A 21106-nucleotide genomic window follows, 5' to 3' on the forward strand; every position below is an offset into this window, starting at 1 on the left:
GGAGTCCAAGCTACAGTAGCAATAACACTTTACCAGACTCTCTTACAGGACATATTTAGGAAATTAATAATATTTGTTGAATGTTGCTGCAGATATACATGCAATTTGAAAAGTACAACAGCACTCAGAAAAGCTCATTCCAGAAGAGATTACCTTCTTTTTCATAAGGAAAAAATTAAAAGCAACAGGATGAAGATGAAAAAAATAAACTGCACTGAGCATTCATGGGCCATGTGAGACAAACTTTAACAATAATGCTGTGATTTCCACAGGTTTGACTGAGTGAAACTGTCCTTCAGCAAGAAGATAAGAGTCTAAGATACTTTTCAAATTTATAGACTGGATGGCTCATTCTGTGCCTCTTGTCCTTCAAACCATCTTGGCCATCAACTAGTTTTTCACTGTTGGAACAATTTTCTTGGCAGTAGTTTCACACTGGGAAATGAAATCAGCATCAAGCACAGAGAAAGTATTCTCTGTTGATATACTGAGTTACGAGTTAATCAGCTTAATACTCATTCGTCTTTTCTAATACACTGAATTTAAGTTTCTCAACAGCCCCTGTCAAAATGTATTTTACTGCTTGATGTATTTATCAACTCTGCCAGCACTGCATAGTTAAAGACACCAAATCAGGTGTTTTCTCCTTCCTCCACAGAGAAACAGAGAGCCTAGTACTGCAATGAGGTCTCTGAAGTTGGAGAAGAGAGGGGGATTTAGTCCAGTTCTGGTTTAATCCAATCTAGTCAGAGATGCTTGGCATACACTGTCATTCCCTCCAATCTACACAACCCACAAAGCCTAAAACTCCACCAATATGTCAAATATGATCTACTACAGACCAAAGAAAAAATAAGTCAATTCATTTCAAAAGAAGTTTTGTGTAAGTACCTATCAAAAGTGACCCAGCAGAAGTGTTCTAAAATCTACCACTGATGTTTCAACCACTGTTCCAACAATCCAGTTGGAGGAGGAATAACCAAGAGTCTATTTAAACAACTAAGACTCGTCTTTCTGGCAGTGCATAAAGAGCATTAGCACCTTTATGTCAGTCTGAACAAAGATCTTTATCTCAAAGAAAAAGATAGATCTATTCAGATGTCACGTTGACTTTCACCGCACAATGTTAACACCTCACAGCCCTTCCCTATTATCAACATCTGTCTTTACAGTAACAGAAAACCCAAACAAAAACAAACCTTGAGTCTTTTAGTTCAAACTCTATCTGATCAAAAAAATAGAATTTCATGCTATTCCCTATTTGTTAAAAAAAAAATTTCATTTAAGGTCATTTAAGTTTAACACATATTAATGGTGTATAGACCACAAAGAACCCTAGCCTTTTCCTTTTAGCAACATGAAGAGACATGGCTCTGTAAAGTCAACATTTGCAACCATAGATTTAAACCACATACCACTCTTTGAGCCACCTCACAATTACAGAGCCTAAGTAAAATTTTAGAATAGTTTAAAAAGCAGTTATAAACCATGTGTTTCGAATTAGCTGATGAGTGTGTCAGCAGCATCAGTCACCATACCTTATAATAAGCTCTCCTTTGATTTTTAGGGTTTCGTGGAGGAAGATGACATTCTCTTACCACAACAAACACAGAAATATTTACTGGAGTTCTCTTTTAGCTAAGACTTAACTAAGAAAGCAATTTGAAATCAAAATGCCACCCACACCTAGCTCAGTAAGAAGGCTCTGCTTTTTTTATAGCATGGCCTGTTCAGCCACAAGCTCCAGATGGCCAGATCTGTCACAAAGTCCTAACCCAAAAATTTAACAAAGGGAAAGAGCACAGCCCTCCAAGCAGGATTTCCAAAGGGCTCTGGCAATTTTCAGCATCTTAACAGCACCTCTGTGCTTGAACAGAACACTGGAGTCAGGAAGAGACAGGAGCGAGGTTTCCACTCGCTCACCCTGAGACAAGAAGCAAGTGCTGCACTTGGACACTCCAGATTGCACTCACAACTACAAAAGCCATAAAAACCTCGCTCTTATTGTCAGAAATTCAGCTCATAGGAGCAGCTTTTCTTTTCCTTTAAGCCAAACTCACCAGGGTCAGTACTTGCCAGATACTGGTACTTTTTCTGCTATCACTTCCATTCTTTCTTTCATTTTCCTTAGCATTCTCTATTAAAAGTAATTAGTTAACACTATTTTAAATTCTCTCCAATTGCTCTTCTCATGCACTAATAGAATCATTTCTTCACCAGCTGTTGCTTTGACTCAAGAGATTCTTGGTCCCCATTTCAGAGCATCTATTGCTTAATCTTGGCTATTGGCTGACAATTCACTTACTCCTTTCAAAGGAAATTAGGAAAACCTCTTTTCTTGACTGTTCCAATTCCTCATAAAGGAGAGTCCTGGTAGCAGGGCTCAACTGCTCAGGTACCAGGATTCATTTCTGCTCAAACGTGCCTAAACACACTGGCAGGATGCTAAAGGCCAGTGCTTATCAAAAACTATATACCACGCTAGACTAAAAAGAGCAGCAGTGATATGTAAATTGCGCAAGCGCTTTTAATATGAATTTTACATTTAATGTAATTTAATTATTTCAAGTTTAATTAAGAGCATCATTTCATTTCCTTCCTTCTCTTTCTGAATGCACAGAAGTGCTCAGTAGCAGGGTAGCAGCCAACAAATTATTTCTTTCTCTCATGACGTGCAGTGGGAAAACATCAGAATTACCATTTGCTTGGTATAGTATAAAAATTCTAACAACCTGAGTTAGGAAGAGTAGAAGCAGATTTCATAAAGTGCTTTGAGACTTTATGTTGTAAATCATCACTATTTGCTATATATATTCCCCCACCCATTGAAGCTCAGTGGAAAATTCACCATTCAGGAAAAACAACTGTAGGAGACTATTTATAGTATTAGCTCATGGTGCAGAATCATTTAATTGCCCCAAGGATAAAAAGTGTATTCCCATTTTCCATAATTACAAACTGTCTCATGTTCAGCACTTTGACACACTTGAAAAGAAAAGGTTGATTAGCCTGCCACGGGAGTGAATAAAATAACAGCTGAATTGATGGAGCATCAGCTAGGATAGACCTTCACAGGCAAGCAGCTGCTCTTTCAAAAATGCCAATCAGGGGAAAAAAATAAAACAAATTTAAACACCAGGATAAAGAGGTGTGCTAAGACAGATGGAAAGCCTTTGCTCCTATTCATATCCTCCAGTTTTGTTTTCCTGGTGAGCACAGAAACCTGTTTTATGAACAATACTGTGTGGTAATACACACAGCAGAAGGGTACCTCCTGCACAGGCCTCCTCACTTCATTATTCACGTGAGCCCCTGTGATGTTATTAGAGGCAGAACAAAACCCAAAGCTGTGCAAATCAGCCCATTTGATTTGTAAGAAGCAGCCGACATTTACAGAAGGGAAGGGACAGAGAAAAAGGGAGGGGGAAGAGGAAAAAGCCACTCTTAATTTTCAAGAATAAAACACTATAGCACACAGGCTGAAATTAAGCCAGAGAGATTTATTTTCTGGTAGACTGGGAATATAATATACCCTCTGATGCTCATATATACACTGCAGGCTTAGCAGAAGACTTGTCTCAGACCCACAACCTGAGGTCTGGACTAAAAAAAAAGTTCTTGTGGAAAATCTTATCTTTCTCAGACTGAAGCAGATTTAGGACATGTTCAATGAACTTCAACTCAAAAAAGCTCCCTACAGAGAGGTTCAGACAATGCTTCTTCCCAAAATACTGTGCCTGCACAACCTCCCAGCTCACCAAAGCCCGGTCCTTTTCCCTCTCGCAGGATGGCACACATGCCCACTCTAAGAGAGGCTTTATCAGTTTTAATCACTTCCTTTTGCTGTAAGCCCAAAAGAAATTATTTCTCTGGGTTTTTTTAAACCAGCTGTGATCTTTCCCCAGCACTGTACAGAAAAGCCAAAAACGCAGCCATTGATTTTCTGCCTATTTCAACATCTAAGGCATCTCGTTAGAGCTCACATTAATATGATGGAAAACAAGAACATAGGTTCCTTTTACCAGGAGCCTATGACCCAGCTCTTCCCTTATTTTCCTTCAACCAGTGCAAAACAAGAACTCTGTAGCTGAGGATGACCATGCCATTTTCCAACCCAGACTACAAAATAAATTCTCCCTCTGAGTTTTAGCAAGCCTGATAAGCATGCCCACATCCCATCCCACAGCTCCATCCTGTCAGCTGGCAGTGAAATACACCCAGCAGACTGTCAGGACAGTGGCCTGGGCATGGGCCCAAGGTTGGGTCCTCCAAAGGAATGCAGGATAGTGGCAGAGGGCAGCAGCAGGCAGAACCCTGGTGCTGCAGGTAACCAAGCCACCAGGCCTGTCCCCTGTCTTGGTGACATGTTTATCATGGAACACCAGGTTGGGTTGGGTATTCCAGGGCACACCAAGCTGAAGTGATGTGGACCAGTGCCAGCTGTGCACACCGTAAACACCTGCAGCTGCCCACAAACAACAGGGATGGCTCGTGACCTAGTCTGCCTAAAAAAGGGAACTAAACTAGCAAACTCCTGTTTGGAGCAGGCTCATGTCGGTCAAAGTGAAGATATGCATAAATCAAGGCGGGGCAGGGAAGCAAGTATCTCCTTGCTTTTCAGAAGTGCAACTTGGCTTGGATTTCCCCTTGACTAGTCCCATTTTCCTTGAAATTACATCAGCCAGCTAGATGGCACATAACCATCACCTCCTCACCCATACCAATGCTCAGCCTGAACCAGTAACTCCCAGTTCCACAGCATTAAGCAGATGAGTTTGTAACTCTCTCACCCCAAACACCAGGCTGCATTACCCAAGGCAGACGACCAGCTGCTACACGGTCACACAGGAGGACACAGACAGGCCTCCCACAGAACAACCCCAAGTCAGTCTGCTGTCATGTGCACAGCAAAGATTTCAAGTTTCTCGAGGGAAAAGGCATTTCTGTTTACAAAATCAATAATTTTATTAGGCTATGATATCCTTGAAGGGAAGTTCAGGGAGTGTTTTCTACTGTTTCATCAAAAATCAGATTTAGTTAGATGTTTATTTGCTAGGATGAATCAGCAATTGCATGATTTGATGACTACCTAAACCAGCCAAGTCCTTATACTGTGTGTTTCTACGGCAAAACTATAGGCTGAAGCTTCCTGGTAGCCATATTCTGCATCAGAAGCTGCAGGTTTTTCCCTGAGCTGCCATCCCAAATGCACTACAGGAGCCTGCAGACACCAGGGGCGAAGCAGCCCCATGGCACAGCAGAAATGCTGATGGCAAGCTCCTCATTTTTCTCCACTGAACTTCTAAAGCTTTCCAGTCCCTGAGGGTGGGCTTGAAAAATTTGGGATTTATTCCACTTCCCTGGTTCAAATAGAGCAGCAAGGGGTCAGACAGCTGAACAGTAAGGGAAGAGAGGGGCAAACTCATTTGCCATGCTTGGCTTCTGTCAGAGCTTAACTAGAGGGCACAAAATTATTTAAAATCCCAGTTTACTGTTTCATCTACACAGAAGGAGATTTGAACTGCACCTCTGAGCTCTTGCACATGTGTGGAAATGAAGTGCTGGTGGGACAGGGAGGAAAAAGGGAGCAGGAGAAAACAGCCATTCCCTTTCTGCACTGAAATATAGAGACTCTCAGTACTTTTACAGAAAACTGAATTAGTTTCTGTACCTAACACAGCATGTGTCTGAAACACAGGGAAGTTCACTTGTCAAATACATGTGTTCAGTTCATGTCAGCTTTGACCAAATTTTACATAAATCTTTTTCTGCAGAACAAGAAATGTTTTGATTATGCTGCTACACCATGAGAATAGCATGCTATCAGTAAACTCCCGCAAAAAACATGAAATTCATCTTGTCTTAGCTGTCTACAAGAACATATTTTCCATCAAAATAAAACAATGCAAAACAATTAGTCCTCATTTTTAAAACACTGGTTTAAAAGGGGTCCTTATAATTATTCATAGCTATTTCAGAAATACAGGTTAAGTGAGATGCTTAGAAGACAAGACTTTATTATCCAATTAGAGGAACAATGATCATTATAACTTGGCTCTTCCTATACAGACAGGAATATATGATTAAATGCTTTTCTGCTTTTTTTAAATTTATAAATAGGATGTGTCTTTGGGGCTTACAGTGTGTGCTTGTCCCAGTCAATGGCAGAGCACTGATTTGATCCGTTCAAAAATGCCAGTGACTTCTTGATCTCACAAATGAAGCCACAACAGGGCTGTACTGATTGTGGGGTTTTCCTGGGGCAGAGGAGGGCAGAGTGCTGCTCTTATGACTTCACATGAAAAAGTGTTTAGCAAATAGTGTTCCGTTTCTCTGCCTCAAAAAAAAAAAAAAAATTTCTCCTGCATTGCAAATCAAAAATCCTACTTTTTTGGGGTTTTTTGCATCCTGAAATCAGAAGGCAGAAATAACTTATTTCCTCCTGACACAGCGACAGCAAGAGATACAGCAAGTCAAGTTTTGGAACCATGCAGGGTTTATTGATACCATGTGTTCATGCAGGGACTTCTCTCACTGCAAATAATTTTATTGCAGAACTATCAGTGCTTTCCAAACAAATTTGTTCTTCTTTGCTAACTCAAGAGAGAAAAATAAATTTATTCCTTTATTCTAAAGTAAAGAAACATGTTCCAGTACTCAGGGAGAGAAAAACAGCAAAGGGAGGTGCATACTCACTGCATAGAAAGGGATACGTTTTAAAAGGTCTCACCTCACAGGACAATAATCCAGCACAACTAAACTCCAGTGCGCAGCACATACCCAAGAGCTACATCATCTCATGTGAAAATGAGATTGTGGAATGACTTTATACCTCTGTCTGGTGAGACAGGTAAATAGATGTCAGTCAGGCATTAGTGCAACACACTGCAGTGGAATGCAACAGTTTGACAGCAGAAAAAATGCCAAGCACTCCACCAAATTCATATCACAGTACTGGAGAAATGGAATCACAGAATCATAGGATTGGACTGGAAAGGACTTTAAAGATCATCTCGTTCCAACCCCTGCCATGGGCAGGGACACCTTTGTTAGACCAGGTTGTTTTGAACCCCATCCAGCCTGGCCTTGAACATTTCCACGGATGGGGCATCCACAGCTTCTCTGGGGAACCTGTGCCAGTGCCTCACCATCCTCATAGGAAAGAATTTCTTCCTGATATCCAATGTAAAACTACCCTCAGCTTGAAGCCAGTTCCCCTTGAACTGTCACTTCATGCTCTTGTCAAAAGTCCCTCTCCACCTTTCTTGTCGGCTCCTTCAGGTACTGGAGGGCCGTAATTAGGTCATGTAGGTTATGGGATGGCCGGACGTAGACGGAGAGATCTCTATAGGCAGGTCTTGGGACACAGTCGGTTTATTGTAAAGGCGTGGGTATAGGGGCACTGCTCAGAGGTGCCTGACTCAGCTCTGAGCAGGCCCAAGAGAGCAAGAGAGTAAACGGGAGAGAGAGTGGGTGAGAGAGAGAGAGAGAGAGGGTGTGAGAGCGAGAGTAAGAGCAAGAGTAGAAGTGGAAGAGAGGAATAGAGAATCTCTGAAGTCCTGGTTACAATACAATAAATCATCTTCTGTACTGAATATTCTAATTGTCACTAACCAATCTAATACAAGATACAAATCCTATAGCATTTACATACAGCCTATAAGAGTTCTTATATTACCATAGAGTGTTACATCTTAACTTCTAAAAACTACTCTTTGGACCCCTTCTGCTGAGCTAGTAGGGTCTGCTCTGACCCTTGGACCGCTTGCAAGCAGAGGGTATTGTTCCATCAAGAGGGGATTATCTTCAGTGGCCATACCATTGTTTTCTAGTTGTTCAGTAACTAAGACCTGGTATTTCAAAAGTGGCTTTCATTTCGATGTTGCCTGTAGTTTTCATATTCCCAAAATCTTTTGTCAGGCAATCATATTTACAAGGTTTTCCTGTTTCATCTTCCCCAACAGGTCACCCCAAAGTCTTCTCTTCTCCAGGCAGAACAATCCCAAATCTCTCAGCCTTTCCTCAAAGGAGAGGTGCTGAATCCCTCTGATCATCTGGACTTCTTCCAACAGGCCAATGTCATTCTTGTGCTGAGGACCCCAGAGCTGGATGCAGCACTGCAGGTGGGGCCTCACCAGAGCAGGGTAGGCAGGCAACAGGAGCATTCTCACATCCTCAGAGCTATCTCTAAGCTAAAGTAAGTCGCTAATCACCAGATTTGAAATCCAGGCTCTGGGATCTGTAACAAAGGCTAGATGCAGCTGCCCACAAGTTTATCAGAGACAAAAGTGACAGAACTGCAAATAAAAATGATTTACTTATCTGGAAAACATCTGAAAGGCAGTATCAACACTATGTAATTACATAGTTATGCTGCTACTCTACTCAGAGGTGTGACTGAATCCTTTTTGAGTTTGCAAGTAACTCTCAAGTTCTCTTAACAAACCAAGTAGTTTGTTAAGAAGTCTTACACAACTTAATTTCTGCCTCCCAGCTCTTCTCCAAATAAAGTCCCTGCCATGAACCCCTGGGCAAAGTAGGCACTGAAGCTTATCTGAGCTTCTAAGAGCTTGTTAGCTCAGGTACAACATTGAGCTAGCATGTCTATCTAGTCTATTAAATGGCATTTGCTCAAGTTTGTGAATGAGATTTGTGGACATATGTCCAAAATTATCTTTCTATGAATGGTCAAAGCAAGAAACAAAAAGCCTCCTTCAGACTGCTCAAACACGAGGCCCCAGTTCAGTTCACGTGTACTATTTCCAGCAAAAATCTACTTGGTTGGAATGCTGATGCTCAAGGAGGATGTCAACTGCACATATTTGTTTTCATCCTCACTAAGAATCATCTTGGGAGTAATTAAGACCAGTTGCAGCTTGAACTCCACAAGGTTTAGCAACTCAAAATCATTTCTGCAGTATGTAAAATGGAAACTGTGTATACAAGAAAAATGCAGATTTAAACTAATTTACTGAAATGACCACAATTAAACTGTCTTTGTAGTTCAGACCTTTGTTTGTAAACCCCGATCCCAGTTCTCTTATCTATTCAAAACACAAGAAAAAGATTATTCAGTGTGCTAGGCTGCAAATATTAAGACTGTATTTCCTGATTCCTAACATGAAAAAGTTTATCCTTAATAACCCAAACTACATTAACCACGATGTACCCGGAGCTGAATAAAACAGAGCCTTTTGCATAATGGTGCCAATAAAAAGAGACTGAATAGGAAATGATCTGCTGCTGACAGTGGTACCACATCTGAAATTTTACTAGAGTTTATTTAAGGCTTTAAACATTAGCCTTGTTTATGCTGTATCAAAAATCACGACAAAGGCTCCTAGCAGAGCAGATGGGCATTTTCTGGTGTGCTCTAAATTGCTTAAAGGAAAAAAAAAAAAGAAGAGAAAAAGACAACCATTAAACACAATGAGACACCTCCAATGAAAGGACAACAGCTGTTCCTACTTGCAATTTGAAATCCCAGATCTTAAAGAGAGTACCAGGTTGCCAGTGCAGGAAAGGCATAATGAAAATTCTGGTCCATGTACACACAGTGCTTAAAATGCGATTTGTCTCCTTTTTGACAGGGCCTCTCTACCTGTCCTCACTTTTCAGACTGCATTTAAGAAGCGAAACACAGCAATGTCTCCTTTTTAAGTACAACTCATTATTTTCAGTGTGCAAAAAGTCCCAAAATTCTAATGAAAGGAAAAATGAAGCTATTGAACGTTCTACTTCATGTGACAATGTGAACTAGTTTTTAAAAAATCTCAGTATTTTATGTCCTAAAAATATTAATGGCAAAATATGAATGCTAGACAGAACAATCCAGTTCCGGGAAAGTGAGAGAAATGGGATCTGGCAAAAAAGTTACCATTAGTTTAGACTGCTGAAGCATTTACACACATCCCCAACTATATTAAGGCACTTTAATTTTTTTGCTTTTTTTCTTAATTATCTTTGGTCTAACAATCTAGCCAAGCTCCAAACTTTTCTGTGCTTACAAATAAACACAGACTATAACAAATACACTCACATGCAGAAAAAAAAAAAGAGAGATCGTCACAGATAACTAAAAACATTTGACTCTACATCCCCAACATGACTGAAGTCAAATGTGAAGTATGTTGTGTACAGGGGTACAAGTAAATATTTGAAAACAGTTCTGAAAACAAAGTCATTTTGTGGAGGCTCTAAGCCAGCAGTTAATTCATGAAGGGTGCTCCAAGATTATTTTCCTTTGTACACCATGACAACAATTATAGAGTTACAGAAGCATCTGGAACAGATCTCAAGTTAAGTGTTTCCCTTACAAACTCACTATGTTTTAAAGGTACCCAAATTCTTGCATTCTTCTTCCTCAAGAAGCCCACTGGGCACACGAGTGTTGGCAAGGACCACACACAACTCTCCAAAGAAGACACTGATGGATCAGCAGGCTCTCCTGGAGCCAGGTGGGTCCAGCCCAGAGAGGGGGGCTCTGGCAGTGGGACTGACAGCACTGCCAGCTGGTGTGGCTGTGGACACTCAAATGTTTGTGAGCCAGCAGAACTGGTGCTTTTGAATACTTTTGTCACGGCAGAATATGCTGCTGCAGCTTCTGAGAGGCCGAGAGATGAGGGAGGGTGAGACCAGAGGCAGCCAGTACTCTCCATCTTCTGAGGTATTTTGGGAGGCAGTTCTGCCTTGATGCTTTTTATATCCCGTGAGGTCTCTATATATACTCCTTCCTAAGCTAGGAAGTGTTCAAATGCCACAAGAGCACAAAAATCCACCCTGTCTCCACACAGACTGTGTGCAAGCAGCCCTGCCAGCCCCAGCCCACCTGTGCAAAGCTCTGCCACTACACGGCATCGTCCGCTCCCATCCTGGACATCCCAAGTCCTGGACACCAACAGGAGGATGACAGTACCAGTGCCATGCAAAAGGAATTTAAAGGGCCTTTTCATTTCTTAATTTAGACAGAGCTACTTAGAGGACCAACGGAAAGGCTCATTCCGCCAAACTCTGGAATCCAGTCTAAATGTCACTCCAGAATAGTCTGAAAATTAAAATAAAGCACAACATTCATATATACGCTGCTTTTTCAGGCTGTTTATGCTTCTTGGGTGTTGGGTGCATTTTTGGAGCTTCCTTACAACCACACATCCTGCCATAAGTCAGGTCCTGTATTATTCTGCATTATTAGAAATTTCATGCAATCTAAAACCAGCAGCGAACAAGCAACTTCTGTTCTTGTCAATAAGACTACATCCACCTCTGGAGCACTGGGGCAAGATGGCTGCATTATGTGCTATCCAAACCCACCAAAACAGCCCTGCTCAAATTTCAGGAAAAAGCTAAATTTGTTGTTGTATGTGAGAGAAACCCTGCTTTTTACCCTAAGCTTTCAAACTGGCAAATCAGCTCCAAAATGCTCTTCAGAGGTCAGATGGCCACTTCAATACAGCCACATCACAACTGCCTTCCTCAAAACTCTTTTTTCCTCAGAAGGACTTCTGAGGTCTCCTACCAAGCGTAAAACATAGCAAACTGTGCATCCCATGGTGGGTGTGAGAGAACACTGCAATAGAAGAGGCTCTCTCAGGCATGAAGTCCTTCTGGCACTTGCTTCAAGTGTGGTGCTTCATCCATCCCCTTTTCACCTCTGTGCTTGAGGGACTGACATTCATGGGCACACCACATCCAGCTCTGCCTCTCTACAGAGGTTAAGAGAATAATTAGTCTGACCTCTACCAAAAAAAGACTTCAATGTCCTCTGTAGGGCTCCATCCCCCTCTTCTTTCAATTCACTCTGAGCATGGCTTTAACAATTAGGTACCAACAGTCCTCCCTAATTGCTATTTATGATTTCCACCAGTCATAGATGTTCCCTCCCTGCCCAGTGGTCAGTTTTGCCAACTAACCTCTGAAGTGACCATCTTCTCTCAGCTATAAATCTCTTCTGGAAGCAGCACTCTGCCAAGCCACACAAACAAGTCCGAAGACCAAGTCTCTGGAGAAGTCAGGAATTATTAGGAATAAGAACAAAACATCTGTAAAAAGCAGATACTGCAAGGTGAAGAAGACCACAGTGGGATGGTTAAAAAAAAAAAAAAACAAGAAAAAGAAAGAAAATTAAGATTAGGAAAGTATTAACTGAAACGGAAATGTTAAAATAAACATACTGGGGCAATGAAGGACATTTAATTCTGTCACAGGCTCTCATCCCACCATCATCTTCTTCAACAAATAAAGACAGCTACTATGTATCTCACCACTCTGCTAACTATGGGGAAAAGCTTAGTTTTACATACAGGTAGAAACTATCCTTCACAGCTGGGGCTTTATCACACCCTTCAGACAGAAATATTTGCCTTACATCTTAGAGGAAAAGGAGTTACTGAAACCTTGGTGTTCTTGAAGATATCCAATCCTTTAACACCACCAAAAAAAAGAAGAGCCAGAAGCAAAAATACAACTTCTATATTCTGCATTTACATTGGCTCAAAACTTGGAAACAGCAAATTGTATCCATTGTCAGAGTAACTGCAGATATCCACAGGATAATTATTTATCCCAATAATTATCTACATGACAATAGTTGAAATGAGGAACATTAATAAGTTCCTCACTATTGCATTTTAACAGGTATATTGATATATTTGTGCTCGTATTCTCTATAAAGGCAAGCTGGTTTTCTGCAGTTGCCTGCGTAAATTTAAGCCTAAGTTTGAAAGCTTTACATGAAAAACCATTCAGAAAACTTCAGAAATGTCGGGTTTAAAAGAATTGATAACAAGTGAATAGAATATATTGCAAATTACCTAAGTAGAATTCAATAGGTGTCTGATAAAAGCCACCTCTGGATTTTTACTGCTGCTCTAAAAACTTCAGTGCATAGTCAAAAAAAATGCACAGGGACTGAACTCTTATTTGAATGCAGCTGGCCATTAGCAGTTACAGCTGCCACTTTTACTTTGTCCCTCAACCTAAAATAATCTGTAATTCTTCTAGAGCAAGCAGGTAAGGCATCTCAGAACATCAAGAGGAGCAAAAAGCCACGTGCCACCTTCCCTGTCAGGGACAGAGAGCTGCTAGTAGCCAGGAGACAAGGTTAAAACAGGAAACACAAGAAAGCACCTACTCTCCAACCCCTTCATGCAAATCTGGTTCTGGTACATGGCTCAACAAAAAGTGATACAGCACAACAGTTACAAATACATGGGATGATAATCTATTTGATTTCCCATTGCATTCACTTCAAAGATGCCAGCACCTGCTTTTGCCACTGGTGAAAACCAATGTAAAAAAACAAGATAGACAGCTTGGTTTGCTCTCATGACTAGCTCAGCCACAAGGTAAGCAAAGCAGCAATTACATCAACTGAGAGAGCAGAACAGAAGTGTAAGGACTGCACAAATCAAGCAGCAAACTGTTTGAACACTGAAATGTCATACTTTGCCAAGTCAGAGACAAGTTTGATCCTGCCTTGCAGATAAAGACAAAACCAGCAAGATTACCAACATTAAAACAAAAACAACAAGCCAACAATTAAAAAGCTTGGTAAACTTCCTATTACATCTATGCAAATAGCCACAGACTATGAAAACAAGCATTCCAGGAGACCTAAAAAAATAACACTTTTATTACATGGTGCCACAACAGCAGTAGCACAGTAGTGTACTCAGAGAGGAATGAACTATTAAAATAAAACCTCTTGGATCAAATTTTATCAGCTAGAACACTATCCAAAATCACCTGACCAGCAATTCAGTTTGGCTGCCCAAAGTGTGACTGTGGTCCTACTCTAGTTTCCAGAGATCATTTAAAAAAACAAACAGAAAAACAAACCCTGTCCCAGCCCTGCAATTAAGTATGAACTGGCGACACTGAAAGCATCAGTCACTCGCACAGACGCTCTTGAGGAAACACAGAACAGAGGACAAGGTGTTCCCTCCCTCCTCTTTCAGATTAGGGCTAAGAAAACACCTGAACAGATTTTTCACTTCCTAAAGTGTTTCCTCCAGTGACCATATACAGCAGGAAATCTCCAGGTAGGGATTTCCTTCATGTCATTATAAACTTCTGTCTCTTTTTCCTTCTGTTTTCCTGTGCTCACCAGGCCTGCTCTTTAACTGGGACAGCTGGCATTCTCAAGCACAGCCTCCCTACCCATCACACTGAGGCACACACAAGTACCTCCAGCCTAGACAGAAGGTCACACAAAACTCCTGGAAAATAAATAAAACCTGATTTACGTTCTCCAGGAGCTCCCACATGGAGCCATACCTGTGGGAACATCCCATGGCAGATTGCTCTAGAGATGCTGACACTTAAATCCTGGGCTTCCCAAACCTGAATGTTCTCTCCAAAACTGCAGACTTCGGGAGAATGTGAGCTGTCACACCAACAGGAGATGGAAGAGTTTTGGTGCCATACTGACCTGGTTTCTGTAGGAATCTCAAAGCAAACCACTGCTAGAATTTTTTTTTAATTAATTGGTTGGGTTTTTCTAGCTGGCACTAGTACCAAAGTTATATTATTTGTAAAAAAGAGAAGTTGAAATAAGAAACACGCTATATCTAACTGTTCTAGACACACTTTCTAGGCTGGATGCATTAGTTCCCTTCTAAACAGTCAAGAATTTTACTTTGCTCAGGATCACACAAGAGGAGCCAAAAGTCTTTCCCAAGTGGTGCAGTGGGTTTACCCACAATCAATTCTTCTGAAGAGGCCATGGCTCAACAGAGATTTACACATCAAAGAAAACTAAGTATGTACATTTCTACAAATCAGCGGGAGGTTTCTTACCCTCGAGGCAGAACAAATGCCACAAACTGCAATTTGTCTCATGGCATCTCTTCATTAAAGTTCCGGAGCAGCTAAAAAAAAAGGCACCTTGAAGACTGCAAGGTCTCTGGGGAAGTGCAGCAACCTCCCTAGACATGCCAGAACCCTGCTTTTAGCAGTGGCCTAAGGCTGCCAGAGCAGTCAACCCTAGAATTAGCTGCAAGCTCCAAGGATCGGATGATGCCAAGGATGGGATGATGCTCCATCCCAAACCCAGTTCTTAGTCCATCCTGACCAGGGGGGTAGGCAAGCACAGAGTTGGTGAACAGCCCAGGCTTGGCTCCTGCAGGACTATGTGGCCACCCTGCAAGCTCAACTCATAATCTATTAACCAGCATTCAAGGACCAGCTCCAGGTTTGCAGAGTGGACAACTGGACTGGCACAAATCATTCGGTACAACACAAGGCACTGCACATTAAAGGGGATGAAAAGTTGTTTAGGCTTGCCAGAGATGGCATAAGGCAGCCTTCATAGCACTTATTTAATACACCTACAATACCTTCCAAATATTTCTTAAAGATGGTAAGAAGTCTACCAATTTTAGCAGAGCCAAAAGTGACTCTTCTTGATTCTGCAATTCCCATAAGCCTCTAGAGACAGGTGGGAAGGGAAGCAAGGTCATAATAAACTAAGATCATTTTATATTTATATGGTTTGGAAATGCTGTATCAGTAATAGAAACCATAACAAAGATTATTTCCTAATCCTTTATGCTTATTTTGTCCACTTAGCAAGAGTCAGAAGACAAAATTCTCACACAGAAGCAATACAAAATAAAGAAAATTTGTGAAGAGATCATATCTGTCCAAAACAATTTAGGCTCACACTTTACTTGACTTGGGACTCTATCCAAACTTGCAAGGAAAATCTATTACTATCATGCAGTTGAGACCTCCTGACAAAAGTTAAAAGTCAATATTTTCTCACTTCAGTCTCCTCCTCTAAAGTGGGTTTCTAGTGTTTGGGCTCCCAAAGTCCTTGCTGTGAGGTGGGAAACTGACCATACAATTTTTGTCCTTTGTGATGAATGATGTTTATGAAATACTTTTGTACCAAGTTAAGACTCTCATAATACACACAAGAATGACTGTTGACCATTTCTGTTCTGGAAAGCCATCTCTCAAGAGAGACAGAAAAATGTGGAGATCAATATATTACTATGTAATTGATTCAAGTTGTAACCAAGTACATATACTGACTTTCAGAATGTCAAGACAAACTTTAACTCACAGATTTTATTTTCAAAATACTTCATCATTTGACAGCAAATTTTATGCAGCTGAACAAAATTAGCAGAGCAGAAAATTCTTTTAGCAAGGAACTGTATCAATTTAGCTAGCAATTGTGCTTGCTAAACAAAACTGTGAAGAACGAAAACCTGAACATAGCCAGAGTTCAGAACCAAGAGGCCCAAGAACTACCAGAAGGTTAGTTGATCTGATTATTGGGCTGTTTGCATTTCAAACAATGCATCTGGGAGAGTGACAGATGAAATGTTAAGGCAAAAAATTAATCAGAACCAAATAACTTCCAGAAAACTTTCTACGCATAATTTTCATTTAACCTAAAAGTTAACACTGAAAGAAGATGCATAAATGTATGGCCCTGTTTAGACACTTATCCAGCCACTGATTGCTCAAGTCAGTCTCCTGAATTTGTGGCTGTAGAGTCAGGTGCAGCTTCACAACCAGCTGGAAACTCTTCTCCTTCCCAGCATCGCACTGAGGGGAGGAACAGCTGGCTTTAGCCTCACCACTACGACTGGCAAGATAAAATGGTTACTGCAACATGCAGACCTTGAAGACCACACACCTTACTCTCAGCCACACCACCCACACCTGCAAACAGAACCTTGTCCTATTATTCATCCTATTTTAGTTTTAAAATTTGCATTATGCATTTATGGTGCTCTGGCTGTCCTCTATGAATGGGCTCATTTCTACCCAGCACAGAGAAGACCAAGATTTAATTTTCCTACAGTTACCATTCAGACATATCCAACACATTTCTGCATTCATCATGAGAGGGGTTCTTTTTCTTCATTGCACAAAGATAAATTAAGAGTTTCAGATATCAAAAGCAACACTCTGTGATTCAAACATATTTAACACCTCGAGGCTTCCAGGAGGCAGTCTGGACTTTGAAAGAAACAGATTTCCTTGAAAACAGACTGCTTATTTTACAGTGCTGTAATACTCACTACTGCTAACAATTAGGGGAAATGTTCTGAAATGCACATACCAGGGCCTAAGTGCATGAAAGAGAAAGAGTAACTCATTTTAACTTCCCTTTAAAATACGAATGAGCTAATAAAAATTCATTTTGGGGGAGTGGTGGTGTGATTTTCATTTTGGTTGCTTCAATCAACAGATCTTTTGAGGAGAGAGACAGCTGGTACCATCTGTTCCCGGACAAAATGAAAACTAAAATTTCTTTGCTGTACTTACATGTGAGGACTGAGTTCATAAAAGTTTCGGTTTCTGTATTCTTCCACTTTCTCTGGAGTATAAATGGGTAGAGATCTGTAGGGGTTTATTGATATCACCACACTGCCAATGTACGTCTGTTGAAAGAAAAGAGAAAATTATTGTGGATTTTTCTTTTTAACATACTTTTGCTGCTTATACACTATTTGCCTATTTAATACTTATGTGAAAAAAACAAACAAAAAAGCCTAATTGTAGCAATGAATAAATATGTTCATACATTTTGAAACACCTTTTAGATACTCTCTGTTGGGTACCACGTACCTATTTCTGCATAACTGAAAGCCTCTTATGAACATTTTCTAGAAGAAAGCCCCATCGTACTATATTTCTGTGACTAATTCAGCTGGGGGAGGGAAAGGCAAAAGGACACAGATGTTCACGAAGAACTGACTCCATCTGCATGGCAAATGTCACACGAGCTTTGCTGCAGCCCTTGGGCACTCACACCAAAAGGCTGGCATTGGAATGTGCCCCTCTACCCAAGGAGGAGCTTTACGTCACCTTGTCAAAGTCTCAGGCACAGAAGAAACCTGAAGGTGAACAGCCTCTGGCAGGTTTCTGTCAAAGGAGAGATTTAGTGCCAGGGTTCAAGCCAGACAAAGTCCTACCATGGTTCCTCAGCAGACGTGAAGTGCAATTTTTATTTCCAGATTCTAAACATGCTCACCACCACCCTTGGAAAGCAAAGGGAGAAATGTGCTGTTTTACTCGGCTAGATCCCATGCACTGCTGGCCTGAAGGAAGACCAATTCTGCACACCATGACTACCATGTCTGCTCATGACACAACTAACTTGAATTCCTTCAGCCTATTGCCAGATATCCCACAGCTTTCAGTGCCTCCCTCCAGCTCCAAGGGCTGCAATCAAACACACTGAGTGGCAAAAAATGCCAAAGCCCCATTCCATCCTGCCTGCAGATACTGACCAAAGATTAAAAAAACCCCAGGTGTTTGGTATCTCTTTCCACAACTGTGAAATCAATAAATAACACTTGATGGAACATGGTTTTTCAGTAACCACTGCTCCCTAGGAGGTGTAAATGCTCTACACAAAAGCTGCAGGTTCCAAATACTTAGATTACATTTGCAGTAACTACGGAAGAAAAAAAAACAATAGTTTTTTTTAATGTGCTATGGTTCTAAAGGGTTTCTGTGCAGTGATATCTCAGCACCTGACAATCACTATTTGAATTTTTCCCCACAATATTTCTTAGAGAAAAGTACTGTAATTTGCACTTTTAAATGGAAGGAGAGATATGAGGAGGACAAGCTACTGACAAACATGTTCAGTAGAGCATCAAATTACAGCCAGAACTGCAGTAACAAATGAAAAATATTAATTGCTGCAACCCTTCCATATCTAACTTTCATGTCTAAAGCAATTTCCTGCTAAATGCTACTAAATCTGGTCCTAAGCGAGGAGAGGAATATTTCTAATTTTCCATTGCACACATACACACAGGCAAGCTGTGAACTCACGTGGCATTTTCTGTCCCAAACAGAGTGGAATAAACCAGACTGCAGTGATAAAACAAGTGGCATGAGGTCTCCAGAGACTTTCACAGTTCATCCTTTCACAGTGTTTCCCACTCCCGGGATGGATCAGAAGCAGCCACTGCTGACAATTCACCGTACAACAGCCGCCACAATGGAACACAGTACTTCACTAACTGGGCTCAAGACTCACCATTTCTAAGCAACACACACTTCCTCCTCTCCCTTCAACTGGCCAGAAACCTCCTGTAAAACATTTGCCCCCATGCATTCGAGCCCAGTACAGAGCCAATACCCCCAGACAGGCTGGTTGCACCCCAAAAGCCCATGCTCAGTGCTGTGAGGGGGAGTGGGGTTGCACCCCGGCAGAGGGACAGCTCCAACCTGCCCTGCACCACAATCCAGAGGGATGTGCCCCCAACCATTCAGATGTTGAGATCAACCCAAAATAATTGAGAGTTTTGCTTCTTTCAAGCACACACCGCAGTGTGTGCTTATGTACATGTTCTTCAAATAAAGAAAAAATTGTTCTAGTTTTGTGGTCATCCTCCCCCCACAGAGGAAAGCATTTTCCAACTATGTATAATCTCTTTGGCTGAACAAGATGAAAATGCTAAAATTGCCTTTCTACAGTGTTTACTTTGCTCTCTCTCAGCACATGCGGCCTTGGCAATTTGCAAGTCTACAGATTCCTGGCAAGAATAACAGATGCCCAAGAGTAAGAAGCTTTCTAGTCTTCCCAAGTGCATGGATACCCCAATTAGGACTCTTCTCTGATAAAACATTAATAAATTGTTTCCTGCTAAATCTGAAGAATTTGCAAGTTCAGCCTGTTGTGAAACCAGTGTTGCAAAGTATCAGCAGGAGGGAGATGAAGGCCAAATCTTGAACATTGTATTTTGAAACATGAATTCTTTGGAACACAAAGAGTTGTCCCTATTCTGCTACCATAATAGCATACAATTTAATTGCTAAGTTCCTTGAAGTACCCTGGGACATCAAGATAAAGATGATTGAAAGTGAAAACCTTGATTTTTAATTTTGAATACAGGCATTTAAATGAGATTTATTTAGAACCATGTCTTCATAGCTAAGTACTGCTTAGAAAATGTATTTTGGGAATTCAAGTCAGCTCTTTACTGTCAGACACGAGCAAATACGGACCATTTCCTAAAATACTAATATTTCAAAAGGTCAAATGGCTATATTGAAACAAAGACATACTCCAATCCATTTTAAACACGAAGCCAAAGTGTGCCAAGAAGTCATTGGGTTTGTTGCAAAGCTGCTTACAAGAACTAATACATTTCCTCTTCTGAAAATGCCAATCTCTCAATCTCTCAAAGCTGATGCCTAATAGCTAATTGCTACTGGTGGTCTGTGAGATTCCACATAACAGGGATAAACAGATCCGGAAAATAGCTTTCCCACATAACATCTGTCTTCCCACCAGAACTCTATTATAAACAAACAAAATAAATGGCTTAAATCCTTGAGCGAGCGACAAGCACAGAAACATTCCAGTGCTGAAAGCAGAACGCCCAAGAGTAGTGGGAGACCATACCACAGCACCCCAGGGATGAAAGAGATTCTTGAATTTCCCTGCTTAAGGACAAAAATGAAACCCCAGAAGAGTGGCCTCATGATGATGGATGCACAGAATACAGTCAGGAGGTTTGATGTTTGATTTCTTTCTTGGTTTGACACGGTCTTGTTACGCAAGTTTGGATGAGATCTGCTGTATCCTCAAGTTTGCTAACTAGACTGTTGATAACACTCCTTCCTCCTAATTCCTCTGTTGTTGCAACTCACAAAGGCAAATTCTGTGTTTGCCCAGAGCACAAAGTAAAAGGACTCTCACTCATCGTTTGTCAGTGCATCTCTCATGTAGCGTGGCGACACTGTAAGGGGCAAAAACATCAGCTTCAGAACAGAGCATTCAAATTTCTATCAGCTTAAATGACAACACATTCTGCATTCTCCACCAAAACAACACATAAAGCTCATTTATGTTCAGTTCAGGGGTTAACACCTCAAGCAGGAAGAAAATTCCAAATTCCAATTCAACTGGAGACACTGTTAATGTTTGTTACACATCACCTCTAAATACTGGTTGAGATGCAATGACCAAGACCCTTTGACCTCCCACTTTCTCCCCCTAGTACTGGAAGCCAATGTAACCACTTGGGACAAGATACTAGTGCTACTTCAAGTTTATAGGCACCATGCAAGGCATTCTGAGCCTTCTAACCCAAGCAGACTGGCTTAAGAAAAAGCCTCAAATAAC

At 41.0% G+C, this 21106-nt stretch overlaps 1 protein-coding gene across 7 annotated transcripts in view; it reads right to left on the minus strand.

The window, feature by feature from the left end:
* The window catches only part of MYO1B (myosin IB), a 110622-nt gene that overhangs the window by 63870 nt on the left and 25646 nt on the right, over positions 1–21106 (minus strand). For all 7 annotated transcript variants that reach the window (XM_042040494.1, XM_042040501.1, XM_042040499.1 and 4 more), the window contains exon 3: positions 17284–17399. In XM_042040494.1, coding sequence (XP_041896428.1) covers positions 17284–17399 — 116 coding nt within the window. The remainder of the gene's footprint in view (positions 1–17283; positions 17400–21106) is intronic.

This window comes from Corvus kubaryi, unplaced genomic scaffold, assembly GCF_017639235.1.
Source record: "Corvus kubaryi isolate FWS band 111438036 unplaced genomic scaffold, C.kubaryi_AGA036_p1.0 37396, whole genome shotgun sequence".
Lineage (NCBI taxonomy): Eukaryota > Metazoa > Chordata > Aves > Passeriformes > Corvidae > Corvus > Corvus kubaryi.